This window comes from Nannospalax galili, unplaced genomic scaffold (assembly GCF_000622305.1).
Source record: "Nannospalax galili isolate Female #2095 unplaced genomic scaffold, S.galili_v1.0 scaffold833, whole genome shotgun sequence".
In the NCBI taxonomy this organism is placed as follows: domain Eukaryota; kingdom Metazoa; phylum Chordata; class Mammalia; order Rodentia; family Spalacidae; genus Nannospalax; species Nannospalax galili.
The window spans coordinates 396,907-414,081 of NW_008333374.1; the positions used below are offsets into that span (position 1 = coordinate 396,907).

The following is a 17,175-nucleotide window of genomic DNA, read 5'->3' on the forward strand; positions in this document are numbered from 1 at the left end:
TTCTTCTTCAAATCCCCAGGCCCCCATGCCCAGGATTTTCCCTGAGCTATGACAACATGGATGAGACCTGGTTTGCCTTGGAGTGTTCCCTGGGGACCGCCTTGGCCTTAATCTCCCTGCCTGATGTAGCTAGCAAGCAAAAACCTGACTTCTCTCAATCTTTTTAAAAATGTTTATGTGTATGCATGTGGAGGCCAATGAGTGTGGGAGGTCCAACCTAGAGCTGGAGCTATAGGTGGTTGTGAGATGCACTATGTGGGTGCTGGGAACTGAACTCTGAAAGATGCGAGCTCAGAAAGAGCAGCAAGTATTCTCAACAGCTGGTCCATCTCTCCAGCTCCAGACCTCTCTTAGTGAGGAGTCCTTCCCAACCCTCCATGTCTGACATCGAGCAGGTTCCCACAGGAGCAGAGGTGGGCAGTGTGCCACAGCAACTCTATCCCCAGGGAGTGGGGACCAAGGAGTGAACTCAGCTCAGGGGTCTTAGTAAACCTGTGGTGTGTACGCAGTCCTGTTCTGAACAACTTCTGTCCCTCTCTCTCTCCAGAACCCCAGGGATCAGATATCGCCTTGGCTCTGGAACTTTCCATCTCTTCCTGTTACACCAACTTGCTGTCTTCATTGTAAGAGGTGATACAGTGGAGAGGGAGCCGGAGCCTGGGAGCTAGAAGTCCTCATTCTGATGCTGGGCTGCTGCTACCTCGCCACCTCTTTCTGTAGGCCTTTGCATCTTTGGTGGCCTCCAGGACTGACTTTTGAACTTCTGGGCAGTAGGGACACCAGTGTGGGATTCCCGCAGCTCCTTCCCTCCTACCGGAGATCTGAGGACAGGGAATAGGAGGGTCTGTGGCAGCCAGCACCCACCAGGCCCCATGGACCTGTCCCCGCAGCTCTCCTTTGCCCTCTACATCTCAGCCTTTGCACTGGGCTTCCCACTCAATGTACTGGCCATCCGAGGTGCGGTGTCCCGCGCCCGACTGCGTCTCACCCCCAGCCTAGTCTACACTTTCCACCTGGGCTGCTCTGACCTCCTTTTGGCCACCACTCTGCCCCTGAAGGCCGTGGAGGCCCTGGCCTCTGGGGCCTGGCCCCTGCCACCCTCTTTCTGCCCTGTCTTTGCCTTGGCTCACTTTGCCCCTCTCTATGCGGGTGGCGGTTTCCTAGCTGCTCTCAGTGTTGGCCGTTACCTGGGAGCTGCCTTCCCCTTCGGATACCAAGCCATCCGGAGGCCACGCTATTCCTGGGGTGTGTGTGTGGCCATATGGGCCCTTGTCCTCTGCCACCTGGGGCTGGTCCTTGGGTTGGAGGCTCCAGGAGGCTGGCTGGACAATACCACTAGTTCTCTGGGAATCATCACACCAGTGAACGGCTCCCCGGTCTGCCTGGAGGACTGGGACCCTGCTTCGGCTCGCCCTGCCCGCCTCAGTTTCTCTATTCTGCTCTTCTTTCTGCCCTTGGTCGTTACATCCTTCTGTTATGTGGGTTGCCTCCGGGCCCTGGCACACTCAGGCCTGAGCCACAGACGGAAGCTCAGGGCGGCCTGGGTGGCCGGTGGGGCCCTCCTCACTCTGTTGCTCTGCTTGGGACCCTACAATGCTTCCAACGTGGCTAGTTTCGTGAACCCAGACCTGGGAGACCCCTGGAGGAAGCTTGGGCTCATCACAGGAGCCTGGAGTGTGGTGATCAACCCACTGGTGACTGGCTACTTGGGAGCAGGACCTGGCCGGGGGACAGTATGTGTGGCAAGGACAAAAGGAGGAACAACTCAGAAGTAGGAGCCACTGCTGGGGCACGGAGCAGAATTGGGTGACTCCTCCAGGCCCCAGAAGGGGCTGCTCCAACAGAACCCGGGGGCGGCCTGGCCCAGAGGCATCGCAGGAGTCACTCAAGGGAAGGGCTGACCTGGAAGAGGACAGTGTCCCTGTACAAAGAAGGGAGAGGAGGTCAAGAGCTGGGACACAAGTTCCACTTCGTCTCTGCATCTGGCCTTTCCGTCCTAACAACCTGTCTGCCAGTGGCTGTGGGTGGCTTTGTACTTGTGGAAACAAGGACACTTGCTTTTAATCCGGAGGAACAGCACCCCAGTGATACACTTTTGGAGTGCTTGCTTCTCTGCAATCATTTCTAAGAGAGGAGCATTTCATTTTAATTTAATTTTTGTGAGCCGGCAACATCATAATCCTGTCATACCACCTTGAACTCACTAGGGGGCAGCATTTGAGCTGAAAGCAGAAAGCTGGCTGGGAAGATCCTGGCAGGGGTGGAAGGCATCAGAGACAGTAATGAACTAGAACTATAGTGTCTAGTGGGTGACAGGCACCATGCAGAGTGTCTCACAATGGCTGTGATCTCACTTCATCCTCACACACCCACCTTTTTCTTGTGGTACTGAGGAAAGGAAACCAGGGCTTTGAACACGGTAGCTAAGTGCTTTACCACTGAGCTATATCCCCAGGCATCCTTGTTTCAAGAGACAGGGTCTAGATGTGGTACCCAGATTGGCCTTGAACTCTTGGGCTCAAGTCTTCCTCTTGTGTCAGGCACAGTCACACAATTCTTTGACTGAACCAGATGCCTGTGTCCAGATGGGCAGGTTGTGCATTACACACAGTGCCCAGCAGAGGGAGCCAACATTGACTTAACTCTCACTCCAGCTATGAGGAACATCTATTCTGATCTGATTGAAGATAACACATTCTCCTCCACAGAACATCTGGGTGCAAGGTGATCTCAGACAAAGGCTGCCTTCCCCTCACTGACCCAAAAGTGCTGCGTTAAGTAGCCACGGTGATGATCACCTTTATTTTGGGGGTTGTCACGATTGCCTAAGACTCTATAACAAGGATGAGGGGGAAGTAGGATATGGTCCTTCCAAGCAGGACACTTGGAAAAACTTGGGGTGTCAGTCGTATTGGTGGTCCATCCGGGGAAAGATAAGAGGGGCACCCAGCCCTCAAGAAGCAGGGCAGAGGAGATCGTCTGTGAAGGAGACAGATACCTGGCCATCTGCTCTGATGAGGCCGACTATCAGAGTCAGATTTGTTTCCCCCACCCGCACAGTAATGCCCCCAGCTCAGTGGTTTACAGAAATGAAATAGCTGTGTCTTCAGTCTGAGTGTCAGGCTTTTTGTTTTGTTCAGCAACCGATCCATAGCACTTCAAAGAGAGAACCGCACACAGTAGGTGTTCAGTAAATGTTTGCCGAATGAATAGATGATTCTGATTGCTCACCAAAGAAACTTTTGTGATCCTTATTTTGTAAAAATGGAGACAGACTGGAGAAATGAAGGAACTTCCCACATGAGCCCGAGATAAGTTTGGCTCTATCTAGGTAGTGGGGACACCAGAGAATTTCAGTAAAAGTCTAGGTAGCTCCACTTCCTGCCCCTCATAGAGCTTAGACCTTCTATTCACTGCCCTGGAGCACCTACTGGGATCAGGACCACTGCTCCCAGTCATCTGTGCTTCCTCTCACCTCAGGGCCAATCCACTTCCTTTCTGAGGCCCATTAGGTCCTGCTGGACCCGCTCCAACTTCCTCTACTCCACTGTGTTTGAATCCTTGGTCATCCAGTTCACCATTTGAAACTGGGCACTCTCAAATCCCTCTGTCAGTAGTATTTCCTGAGTGTCTCTTTAGAATTGGTCTTGATCATTTAGTTTCCCACCACTAAATGCAAGCCCAGTAGAAACAAAACCTTTGTTTTACTCACTGCCATATACCTGTAATCATTTAATATATAATTTACATGTCAGAAAATTCATCTACACTAAGTACACAAGCCTAGGAATTTTAGTAAATTCGCTGTGACCGTGACGTTGTGATCTAATGGACGATTTCTACCACCCCAGTAAGAGCCCTCATTTTTGTACATCTCTATTTCTTCCCTCAGCTCCCAGACAACCACTAATCTACTTTGTGCCTCTAAAAATTTGCCTATTCTGGGCATTTCACGTAAATGAAATCATGTAAGATAGAGTCTGTTACGTCTGGCTCACTTTATTTACTGTAGTGTTTTGAGATCCATCTGTGTGGTAATTAAAGTCTGGGTAATTTGTTCCCAGTTACTGCTAAGCAGAATCCCTTGTCTGGATGCCTCCCGTGTGTTCATCTGTTCACTAGCTGATGGATTACAGGGTGATGTTTCTACCTTTGAGCAATGGTCACTAGCGCTGTGCTGAAGATATGTATGAGCTAGTGTTTGTGTACATGCACATTTTAGTGTTTCTTCAGCAAATACCTACAGTGGAATTGTTCATCTATGGTAAAATTATGTTTAACTTTTTTGTGTGTTTTTGAGACAGGGTCTCACTGTGCAGGGCTGGCTGGCCTCACTTTATAGAGGCTGGCCTTGAACTCACAGAGATCTGCCTGCTTCTATCTCCCCAGTGCTGGGATTAAAAGTGTGTGTGCAACACCATGCCCGGTTTTGCCAAATTTGTTCCCACGTGTCTTACCTGTGGCACTTTCTCACTGGCCATGAATGAAGGCTCCCGTGTCTGTCTGACCATCTCTGAGAGCACTTTATTCTATCTGCCGTTTTGCTGACAGCCAGCCACTCTGCTGGATGTGGAACACTTTCATGCTCTGTATAAATAGCTGAGTGAACGCATGTGTTATTGCTGAAGACGGTAGAGCTGGGTTTGAACCCCTGTGGTGATGCTTGACAGGGTGGACCCTCTGAAGAGCCACTTCCCTGTCATGAGATAAAAGAACATTAGGACATAAAACAGTGGTGCCCAATGAGCAGAAAGCCTGCTGTAGAGTACATGCCCACTCAAAGAAAACTGCACCTTTATTTCATATCAGTACCTCATCCTCATCATCACCCTCCAGAGCCTCACCTGCATCCACAAAAGGACCATGGCAGGGGCAGGGACAGGCTCTATTTTAATCATGTGACATGTTTTGTTTGAGTCCAGACTGGCTGCAATCTCTCTATGTAGCCAGTAGTTGAAGATGATGTTGAACTCCTGATCTCCTCTACCTCCTGAGTGCCGGGATTACAGGAATGCGGTTCTGAGGATGGAACTCAGGGCTTCATGTATGCTGGGTAAGCACTCTACCAACTGAGCTACATCCCCAGTGCAAGGGCTCTTACCCTGCCAACATGTATATTTTTAATTTATGAAATTGTTAGAATCGTTATCTCTGTTTTAGAGATGATAATGGGGGACACAGAAAGTTGAAATCATTTATCCCAAATCATAGGGTTTGCAAGGAGCCGAGTCAGCTCCAGAACACAGCCTCCTATCAAGGCATTCCACCTCGCACTGTTTTAAGAACTAGACATAAGCAGCTCTAAGCAAAGTCAGAGTGAAGGTGAAGGGAGGCACACGACCCTGGAATTTGCTCTCTCTTTTTGCATATGGACACAGCCCTGATAGCAGAGCTCAAAGCATCTTTTGTGCCCTTGTTCCACTGCGAGTGACGTCATAGGCACTGCCAGGTCTTTATCATTTCTGCCAGATAACTAGCTCACCACCCTGGGGCTGGAGGGGACGGTAGAGCTCTGGGATTCTCCAATAAACCGGTGAGCGTGGGGCTGAGGATCACACAGAGAAACATCTTGGTGACTTGTGCACTGGGTGAGGGACAGGACACGGGAAAGGCAGGTAGGATGACCCAGCAGGGGAGAATGTGTGGGACCTCTGGGGTGGGGGAGGCAGTGGTGACAGCATGCCTGGCTGACGGGTAAGATGCTCCTGGTGAGGAACCAGATGACCCCCTGTCCTCACACTATCACCTTTGTTTCTCCCTGTCTTTCCAGAGGCTGTGACCATGGTGCAAAGCTTCTTTCCCGGCAGCCACTGGCTGTTCTTCACCGTCTACCTCTTGGTCTTCCTCGTGGGCCTCCCTCTTAACATGATGGCCCTGGTAGTCTTCGTGGGCAAGCTGCGCAGGCGCCCAGTGGCCGTGGACTTGCTGTTGCTCAACCTGACCCTCTCAGACCTGCTTCTGCTCCTCTTCCTGCCCTTCCGCATGGTGGAGGCGGCCAGCGGCATGCGCTGGCTCCTGCCCTTCATCCTCTGTCCCCTCTCTGGGTTCCTCTTCTTCACCACCATCTATCTCACCTCCCTCTTCCTGACGGCTGTGAGCATCGAACGCTTCCTGAGCGTGGCCTACCCACTGTGGTACAAGACCCGGCCCCGGCTGGCCCAGGCTGGTCTGGTCAGTGGCATCTGTTGGTTCCTGGCTTCGGCTCACTGTAGTGTGGTCTATGTCACTGAATACTGGGGAAATGTCACCTACAGCCAGGGAACCAATGGAACCTGCTACCTCGAATTCCGAGAGGACCAGCTGGCCGTCCTTCTGCCCGTGCGACTGGAGATGGCTGTGGTCCTTTTCATGGTGCCCCTGTGCATCACTAGCTACTGCTACAGCCGCCTGGTGTGGATCCTCAGCCGGGGAGCCAGCCGGCGCCGGCGCAAGAGGGTCATGGGGCTTCTAGCAGCCACATTGCTCATCTTCTTCGTCTGCTTTGGGCCCTACAATATGTCCCACGTGGTGGGCTACGTCCGAGGTGAGAGCCCATCGTGGCGAAGCTACGTGCTGCTCCTCAGCACCCTGAACTCTTGCCTCGACCCTGTCGTCTTCTATTTCTCATCATCTAAATTCCAAGCAGAACTTCAGGAGCTGCTCCAGAGGCTGACTGGAGGCTGCACGCCTTGGTCTCAGGAGCTTAGCTTGGAACTTAAGGTAAAGAATAGAGAAGAGCCAACCAAAGAGTGTGCAAGCTAGAGAAAGGGTGGACCAGAGGAGGGCTGTGGAACAATAGGCCCAGTGCTTGGGTTGATGGCAAGGCTCCTGGGGAGGCAGGAAGGGGTGGGCAGATGTATGTTCCCAGGGCAAAACAGTGTCAGGCTGGGTTTCTATGTGGCTGGAGGTAGAGCTGTCACTCAGCCTTCCTAGGACATGCTCACACACCAGACTGCAAATTGCCCTCCTTCCCATCTTCCTACCTACCTTGGATTCAGCTGCGGGAAGTTATGGGGATGAAAGAGCAAGCCTCCACAGCAGCTGGCCAGCTTTGTGTTTTTCTGATGGGGAGGAAGGGGTTAAGAGCAGCGCTCAAGGCTGGAGCTGCCCTGGAGACTTGCGTTGGGAGAGGGGTGCAAGCCACCCTTCAGAGCTGCAGATCCCTCCTGGCACTTCAAAGTAGGGGAGACAGGACTCTGGGGGTGAGGGAGCAATTTGCCCTGTGAGAGATTTTCTAGGCGGTTCCTACTCGGGACACTTGTGAACAATGGCAGGCAAAATTTATCCAAATAAACTCGGTATAGTAAGGAAAAGAACATGGTATGTCTGCACCTCCTTCTGTTGTTTGTTCGTTCAGCATTACATTGGATAGAAAAAATGTCCAGACTCTGAAGGAAAAGGGCTAAAAGATGCCCAGGGGCCAGCAGAGGATCTAGATTGGAGGAATAAAATTAGTAACATGTCTGTCTTTAAAATTGTTTTATTTAGAACTAGGGAGGTAGCTCAGTTGAATGTCCAGAGTGCCAGCATGCACGAAGTCCTGGGTTCCATCCTTAGCACCCCAGAAACCAGACATGGTTGTGCATGGCTGTCATCTCAGCACTTGGGAGGTGGTGGCAGGAGGATCAGGAGTTCAAGACTATGCTCGCTACATGATAAGTTTGAGGCCAGCCTGGGCTAAATGAAACCCTGTCTCAAAAAACTCAAAACAAAACAAAAGGTTGCTAAGGAACTTAAATAAGATCACAGGGTGGTTCTGGACTTGCACTGGGCAGATGATAATTTGTAGGGTAAAAGTCTAGGTCACAGGGGTCGCACAGGGAGCAGGGAGGTTTTAACTGTAAACGAAGCTCATAATCTTGTTTTTGAGATTCCAAGAAAATTTCAGTTTTACATCTGAGAGAGGAGCGAGGCTTGGGCCTTAAGCATGGTTTATTGCAATTTTAACTTTGGTTTTTGTTTTTTTGAGACAGGGTCTCCTTGTAGCCACAGCTGCCCTGGAACTCACTATGTAGACCAGACTGGCCTTACTCTCACAGAGCTCAACCTGCCTCTACCTCCAGAGTGCTGGAATTAAAGACATGCACCACTTTGCTGTCCCTTGCATAATCTATGGTGACCCAGCGCAGTCTTCTAAGGATGGGGGATACATGTGATGAGGACAGATGTTAACAGGCCACCTCCCCAGCCCAGGGACCTCAATACCGATGTTAAATGTTTACTTTCTTCTTGGGAGATGGAGAATTGGCTATGGGCAGAGGGTTGAGTGAGATATCACCATGGAGAGATGAAGGCATGATCTGTCTCTCATATGTGCCATGGCGCAAGGCCTTCTGCCACGTGCCTGCTAAGAACTGGACCGAAGCACAGATCTACAGAATTCTGAAGGGAAACAAAGGTACTGTGGAACTGAGGAGTTTCGCGACTCCACAACTGGTCACAAAGCTGACATCTGTGAGATGGAGGCCACCCTGGTCTACATACCAAGTTCCAGGTCAGCTGAGGTTACAGGAAGACCCCCAAACAAAGCAAAGAAAGGCAGGAAGAGTAGTGGTGTGGCTCCCCCACTCCAGGGCTTCAGATGGGGCCCCCTGACTGGCTTTGCTGCCCCAGGCATCCTCAGCACCACTGGCCCCAGACTAGTCAAGCTGCAGTCTAAAGGGGAAAGGGAGCAGTGTGTGAAATCATCAGGGTGATGGGAAAGGTGTATGTGGCATTTCCCATGACCTTCCAAGAACCGAAGTCTTCTGGCTCTTCAATGTTAACCTTCAGTGTCAACTTGACAAGACTTAGAAGCACTGAAAGGGGCTGGGGAGGTGGCTCAGCCTGTAAAGTGCCTTCTGAGCAAACATCTCAACCCCAGAGAAAAGAAAGAGATGTCGTGCACATCTAGAACTCCAGAACTGAAGGAATGGGGTGTGGGGAAGTGAGATGGCTCTCTGGAGCTTGATGGTCAACTAGTCTAGCCAACTGGTAAGCTCTGGGTTCAGTGACAGACTCCTCAAAAAATTAAGACAGCGCACAGCTTTGATCCCAGCACTTGGGAGGCAAAGGCAGGCAGATCTTGGAGTTTGAGGCTAGGCTGGTCTACATCTCAAGTTCCAGGACAGCCAGGGCTACATGGTGAGACCTTATCTTTAAAAACAGAAAAAAAGGAATTGGAGAGATGGCTCAGTGGTTAAAGGCACTGATTGTTCTTGTAGAAGTCATGGGTTTGAATCCCAGCACCCACATGGTGGCACAGATGAAATAAAAAGGGACTAGGAAGAAAGCCAGCCAGCACGTGTTCCCCTCTCTCTGCTCCCTGTCTATGAAGAAGAAAAGAACAGCCCTCACTCACCACACTCTGTGGTCAAGGATGCTCTGCCCAAGCACACGGGACCAAGACTCCCCGGATTAAACAGCTGAAAGCAGGAACCAAAAGGAATCTATCTCTGTCAGCTTTGAGCTTTTTAAAAAAAATTTGTGTGTGTGTGTGTGTGTGTGTGTGTGTGTGTGTGTGTGTGTGTGTGTGTGTGTGTTATGTGTCCAGGTACCTAAGGAGGCCTGAAGAGAGTGTCAGATTCCCTGGAACTGAAGTTACAAGTGGTTGTGAGCTGTCTGACGTGGGTGCTCAGAGCTGAACTCGGTCCTCCAGAACAGCAGCAAATGCTTTTAATAGCTGAGCCATCTCTCCAGCCCCCTTTGTCAGGAATTTTGTCACAGCAACATAAAGCTAACTAATATGAACTCTTGAAGAACAGAGAGGCTGCTGCCCCATGGGGCAGGGGAAGTGAGAAGGGCAGGGAGAAGGTGATCACGGGAGTGGCAGAGTATCAAACATCCCAGTGATTTGCAGGGGACAAAGTGCTATCTCCTATTCAGTGGGGGCGAGAGTGGTGCCCCCAGCAAGGGTGAAGGTTCTAGGGGTACTAGAAAGGGTCAGTCCCAGGTTGACTCTCCCAAGAGAGTCAAAAGGACTCTCCAAAAGGACTCACATTCTAGCTGCAACAGACTGGGCTTCTGACTCAATGCGGGCATAAGGGCTACTGGATCACTAATGCACAACTTCTCCAACTTTGTTAATTTCCCATTAAGGAGCCACTCCGGATATGGGGCACGTGCATGCCATGGCACACCGGTAGAATCAGAGGACACTTGCAGGAGTCGGTTCTTTCTTCCACCATGTGGGTCTCAAGGATCGAACTCAGGGTTATTAAGTTTGGTGGCAAGTGCCTTTACCCACAGAACCATCTTGCTGTTCCTTGTTTTGTCAAAACATCTTGTTTTGTCTTTTGAAACAGGGTCTTGTGTAGCTCAGGATGTTCTCAAACTCACTGTGTAGCATTGACCTTGACCATCTGATCATCCTGCCTCCGGCTTCTGAGTGCTGGGATATAAGTGGGTAGCACCATACCTGGCTACAATAAGGGAGATCACGCTGGGGATACCTCACAAAAGGAGAGCAGGGATTATTGGAGTAGGGGAGGTAGGAGTCGAATGAGTGGGGTACTGAGGAGTCCAACATCCAGCCAGACTGAGAAGCTGATTCAGTGGCCTGTTGCTTTGAAAAACATGAAATAGGGTGGAAAGTAGAATTCCGTGTGTGCCAAATTCTTATCTCAAGCTCCGGGGCTTGAAATAAGGCTGTTTCCTGTGTCAGAGGCTGAGATCCTCCAAGGGGAAAGGAGACCCAAGTTCTCAGCAACAGAGGTAATCGGCCAAGTGGGTGACAGCCAATGATTTCAGAGAACGAGGTTTCTCAGCAGTAGTCGTTAATCAACTAAACAATTTGTTTTTGAGACAGGGTCTCTTTATATAGCCCTGGCTGACCTGGAACTCTACATAGACCAGGCTGTCCTTGAACTCAGAGAGATCAGCCTGCATCTGCTTCCCAAATGCTGAAATTAAAGACATTCACCACCACACCTTGTAACTAAACATTTTTAAAGGGTTATAAAGGATCTCTTTTTCTTCTTCAAAACCTAAGTTGGTCCAATCAGAAAGACAGCAGGAAATGGTCTTTCCCCTCTCTCAGACACTCCCTCCCAGACACACCCAGATAGGAAACACCAGCCATCCTTGTCTCCTCTTATAAAGGGATGGGAAGGAGACATCATCCAGTTGTGAACAAAACTTACAGAACTGGGTGTGGTGCTGGTGGGACCAGGCCCGGGATGTGCATCAGCTTCTAGACTCCCAGCTTGTGACTAATGCTATAGAAGCTAAGGAGGCCCAGATGCTGGGTATGAGGTGGGGGAGCAGGAGGATCTGGGGTTCAATCTGGGCTACATAGCAAGACCTTGACTCAAGAAAAGTTCTATTAGCGAGGTGTGGTGACACACACTTTTAATCCTAGCACTCAGGAGGCAGAGGCAGGCAAATCTCTGTGAGTCTGAGGCCAGCCTGTTTTCATAGTGACTTCCAGAACCTGTCTCAAAATAACAATTCAAAACCAAAGGTTGGTAAGGTGACTCCCTGAGGAAAGGTACCTGCTGCCAAGCCTGATGTCTGCGTTTGAGTCCCAGAACCCATACGGAAGGAGAGACTTGACTTCTGCTGTCTTTTGAACTCTACACATGTGCTGTGACAAGTGTGCTCCCAATCAATAAATGTTACAAATAAATAAATGAATAAACAACTAAATGAAAATTCTGTTTTAATCCTTTTTTGAGACAGGGTCCAGGTTGGTCTTAAATGTGCAATCCTCCTGCCTCATCCTCCCAGGTAATGAGGTTACAGGTGTGTACAACCATGGTCAGCTTTATTTTCTTTTTTAAAAAATGTATTTTATGTATTTTTAAAATTTATTTTGCGTATGAGTGTGCCACCTGTGTGTAAGTACATCAGTGTCATGCAATGCCCTCAGAGGTCAGAAGAGGGCATCAGATCCTCTGGAACAGGAGTTATTAGCCGCCATGTAGGTGCTGGGAATCAAACCCAGGTCCTCTGCAAGAGTAGCCAGTGCTCTTAACCGCTGAGCCATCTCTCCAGCCCCAGCTTTATTCTCTGAAGCAGATACTAATTGTACAAAATAATAGGTTTCACAGTGACCTTTTTTTGGTCTTTTTGAGCATATAATAGTCTTTTCTTATATTCACCCCATGACTCTTGTAGGTTCACTTCCTCATCCCAAATAATATATGTAAGTGCACCCATGTTGTACAATGCCCACAGAAGCCAGAAGAGGGTGTCAGATATCCTGGAACTGAAGTTAGATGGTTGTTAACCTCCATATGGGTGCTGGGAACCGAACCCAGATTCTCTGCAAGAGCTGCTAGTGTTCTTAACTGCTGATCCAGCCCCTTACATGCCTTTTAAAAAATATTTTTATTTGTTTATTTTCATTTTATTTGTATGAGTGTATTGTCTGCAAGTAGGTAGGTGCACCTATGTCATGCAATACCCACAAAGGCCAGAAATGGGTGTGGATGCCCTGGAACTGGAGTTATGGAGGTTTGTTGGCTGCCACGTGGGTGCTGGGACTAGAACCCCGGTCCTCAGCAAGAGCAACTAGTGCCAATTCTCCGATCCCTTACATGTCTTTGTTAAAACGTCTAGAAAGCATGCAGCAATTCATCTTTCTGAATTTGACTTATTTTGTTTAAAGTGATGATGTCCAATTTCAATCATTTTCCTGCAAATGACATGATTTTATTCTTCTTTGTGGCAGACTAGTACTCCATTTATCTGTTCACCCATCGATAGGCACATAGGTTGAGGCCATAAATATCATTAGATTTAATTCCTCTTTCTAATTTTGAACATGATTACATAATAAAATGAACCTTTTCAGGAAAGAGTGGGTGGTTCCATGAATTTGAACAAACATCTGTAACCATCACCACAATAAAGAGCAAGTATAGTCAATATCTTCTCCTCCCTGTTCCCCCCAAGAGCCACAGCTCTGTTGTGTCACTACACTTCTGACTTTTTGAGCATGTCACACAGCTGGATGTGGTAGTGTGCTCCCATAATCCTAACAGGGGGGAGGTGGAGGCAAGAGGATCAGTCGGTTCAAGGCCAACCTGGGTTACATAGGAAGTCTGAGGCCAACCTGAGCTACATGAGACCTGCCTCAAAAAAAGAAAAAGAAAAAGAATGTGGAGTAAATAAATAAATTTGTAAGCTTTTGCACTTATAAGCATGGAGACTTGATTTCCTCTCACTGTTGCATGGTGTTCTGCTATGCAAGTATCTAATGTGCTTATACCATATACTTCCTGCAGGACATTGGGTTGGGTTAAGGCAGTGGGTCTTGCTCTGTAGCTCAGGCTGACCGTCAACCCTCAGTCCTCCCACCTGGTTTCCCCAGGTGCTGGAATTACATCTGGCTAGGTTAGAGTTGCTCACTGCTTTGCACATTTATGCACAGGTTTTTGTGTAGACACAAATGTTCCTTCTTATGGGTCAAATTCACAGGAGAGGGATGGTTGAGCTACACGCACATTATAGGTTTAACTTATTCTTCTTCGCTTTTTTTTTGTTGAGATTGCATCCTGCTGTGTAACCGAGGCTGGTCTCAAACTCCGGATTCTCCTCCCTCAGCCTTCTGAGTGCTGTGATTGCAGGTGTGCAGGTGTACAGGCTCTGATATTTAAGTTTTAGAAAATTATTAAACTTTTCATTCAATACATCTTGATCATATTTAGACCCCCTCCCCTATCTGTACCCTCCATAGCCCCCTGCCGAATTTCATGCATTCTCTCATATATGTTAAGGCCTATTGTATTAAGTTTGTGTCCCCAAATGTTCTTCCATATGAATTCATCCACTGGAGCCTCGTCAATCTATCTTGTATCACTCCCTTAGTGAAGACCAACTTTCCCTCACCCAGCAGTGATCAGTTCCTCAGGTAAGGTGGGGGCTTCTTACCCATTTCCCATGTCTATGCTAGGTTTTTGTCTCCTTTGAGTTTGCATGGGTCTTGAGCATGCTGTTACCATTGCTGTGAGTTCATGTGAGCAAGTTCCCAGTCTTGCCAGCCACTTGGCAGACATTTAACCTTCTTACCAGCAATATATGAAAGATCAGTTGCCCCACATCCTTGTCAGCACTTAGTGTTGTCAACATTTTTATTTGGGCCTTTCTGATAGACGGATAGAACGTGGAAGCCATTCTCTGTGCCTTTTTATGTCCTGCAACCGACTCACCATCAAGCCCTATTGCCTCTCTCTAGAAGACATCTTGTATACATCTGCCTCTCTCTCCAATTCCATGGCAATCATTCTCTCTTACCTGGACTGTGGCAGAAGCTTCTAAGCAGGCCTTCTTCTTGTCTCCATCACCAATGGTAGTGTCCCAGTCAGAGAGAACTTTCCAGAGTATACATTGGATCAGGTTTGTTCCAAACGGAACCTGCCGTGGCTTCCCATTCAACCCCTTCTGCATGGCCATCAACATTCTCTCCCTCCCTCCCTCCCTCCCTCCCTCCCTCCTCTATCTGTCTATCTATCTATCTATCTATCTATCTATCCTGATCTTCACCATGCTGTGACTTGACTATCTATCTATCTATCATCATCATCTATCTCTATCTATCTATCTACCTATCTATCATCTATCTATCTATCTATCATCTATCTATCATCTATCTATCTCTATCATCTATCTATCTGTCATCTATCATCTATCATCTATATCTATCTATCTGTCATCTATCTATCTATCTATTATCTATCTATCTATCTATCTATCTATCTATCTGTCTGTCTATCTATCTATCTATCATCTCCTTTCCTGGAGCATTCCACTTCTGCTGAGGTCACTGTGGGTCTGACCCTCCAGCAGACCAGGTGCTCAGTCTCTACAGTGTTCCTTCCCTACTCTGCCTGACTGGTTCACTCCTGCGTTGTTTTGCTCTCTGCCTCTGTGGAGAGGCTGTCCAGTCCTTTATTCCTCCTGTTTGTCTGCTCTGGCCCCTCTCACTGAACCAGGAATCCCACAGCATCAAATACCAATTCTGTTTTATTTATAGATCACTTTGGTACTGAGGGGAATTGGTACCAGGATCTTCCTTGTTTTACTGTTTCACTGTTTTGAGACAGAATCTCACTGTGTGGCCCAGGCTGGCCTTGAACTTCCATGTATGTGTGTGAGGCAAATATGTATGGATTAGTGGACAACTTTGGGTATGGCTCTTTGCCTTCTACTATCGGGTGACCCAGGTGTGCCTTGCTTGGCGGGGAACCTCGCTCTTGTGAAGGATGGTGATACCGACCGGTGACAGAGTCTTGGACCCTGGGATTTGTGTCTTTTCAAAATTCAGATGGTTTTTATACATCCTAAGGAACTGGCAGTCACGTGGGATATGGCAGTCACATACAAAGATTTAGGGTACAAAGAAACAGGACATTTAGTCTGTTAGTTGGCGCCAGAAAGATGCTTAAACTTTTACTCAAGGTTATCAATGCCCATCTGGTAATTTATTGGCCACAATGTTTTCTTTCTTAGAGTTAAAAGCATGGTAAACTTTTAGCTTTTAGCTCAGGATTAAACCTTTAACCTGGCCTAATCTCTTAGCCAATGATAGCTGAGTTATTTGTTCAGGACAAGAAGATGAGCCAAGGGTTGTTGACCAAGACACTTTCCCACAGAGCAGGGAGTCTGCACTTATGACCAGGCCGCTTTTCTCCTTTCAATCTCGCAGTGTTCTGCAAGACAGGGATTATCAGAGGTACTGTTTTCAGCACCCCTCCCTTTAGCAGAGAATGCAGCCTGGACTTAAAAGTTTTAGGCTCATCTCACCCTAGGACCTGGCATCCTGGTTTCCTACATTCTACCTGCTAAATAAAATAAAAGATAAACAGCAGCATGGATCTGGAAAGGAAGCTGACACATAGTTCCCTTCAATGTGAGGTTTATTAGAATGAAATGACCTCAAGGCCTTGATCAAGCATGGAGGTGGGAGGGAGAGCACTGGGCAGGAAGAATACAATTCCAGGAGAGCTAAATGTGATTGGGCCTTAGAGGCAAGGAGAGGCTTTCCTTTAGAGCCTGCAAGGGAGCGTCATTAAGAGTGAGATGAGGGCTGGAGAGGTGGCTCAGCAGTTAGGAGCACTGGCTGCTTTTGCAGAGGACCCAGGTTCAAATCCCAGCACCCACATGGCAGCTAATAACCATCAGTAACTCCAGTTCCAGGGGATGTGATGCCCTCTTCTGGCCCCATAGGCACTGCACACGTTGGTATGCTTGCAGACATGTAAGCAAAACACACACACATCAAAAAAATTTTTTAATTAAGTTGGAAAGAGATGGAGGGAGGGAGAGATAACAGTCATGAGAGATGGTAGAAAGGAGACCTCAAAAAACAAAATCAAAAAAGTTACTTTATTGAGACACAACTTATGTATCATAAATACACTGATTTAAAGCATACAATTCAATGCATTTTAGTATGTTTGCAGAGTCACGCAAGCATGTTACCATCAACCCTAAGATACTATGGACTATTTTCACTTACTCTAAAAATCCACACAGTAAAGCAAAAAGAGGAAAGTTAAAGTCCCCGAGTCAGTGAGAAAGCAGAGGAGGGAATTCCCAGAACCGTGCTTCACAAAACCAACACGCCCGGGGACAGCACTTTACCGAACCCCCCAAGCTCTGCTGTGGTGTGCACTCCTCGGTACATGTCCAGGACCACAGTTCTGAGCATTTTCCAGTGCGCTCTGGTGCCGCATGTGGTTCATTTTGGGGTTGAGCAGAGATCATTCTGCAACTTCCAGATAGCTAATTCTCAAAGGTAGTAATTCCGTAATATGATTGGGCTGGTACCACAGTGCACATGAGTAGCTAATCTACATTGTGTTTATGTTGGGGGAGGAGAAGACTCTTTAATTTTCATTAACTCAGTTTACTGCATGAATTGATTGCAATTACATGAAGCTCCATATTCCTCAACCTTTTTTGAAGTCAGGAAGCATTTACTGTGAACGTTAGTGTGGTCCAGCAGAAGGCTCTCTGAGCCTCTACCATGGTCCCAACTGGGATGCCTCAGTACTCCAGCAGGTCACAGAGGAAGATGAAGTATCTAAACACCTGCCTCCATCCTCAAAGATTGTGGTCCCCTCCTGGGAGCTGGAGCTGTGTTCCTCTCCTGCGAACCTGGAGCTGTGGTCCTCTCCTGCGAACCTGGAGCTGTGGTCCTCTCCTGCGAACCTGGAGCTGTGGTCCTCTCCTGTGACCCTGGAGCTGTGGTTCTCTCCTGTGACCCTGGAG

At 48.3% G+C, this 17,175-nt stretch overlaps 2 protein-coding genes across 2 annotated transcripts; both read left to right on the plus strand.

The window, feature by feature from the left end:
• The first annotated feature begins 872 nt into the window (after positions 1-872).
• Positions 873-1,775, plus strand: Ffar1 (free fatty acid receptor 1). Its single transcript, XM_008828014.1, has one exon. The coding sequence runs from the start codon at positions 873-875 to the stop codon at positions 1,773-1,775; it is 903 nt and encodes a 300-aa protein (XP_008826236.1).
• Positions 1,776-5,781: 4,006 nt separating this feature from the next.
• LOC103729963 (free fatty acid receptor 3) lies at positions 5,782-6,741 on the plus strand. The gene has a single exon (XM_008828076.1). The coding sequence runs from the start codon at positions 5,782-5,784 to the stop codon at positions 6,739-6,741; it is 960 nt and encodes a 319-aa protein (XP_008826298.1).
• The last annotated feature ends 10,434 nt before the right edge of the window (positions 6,742-17,175 follow it).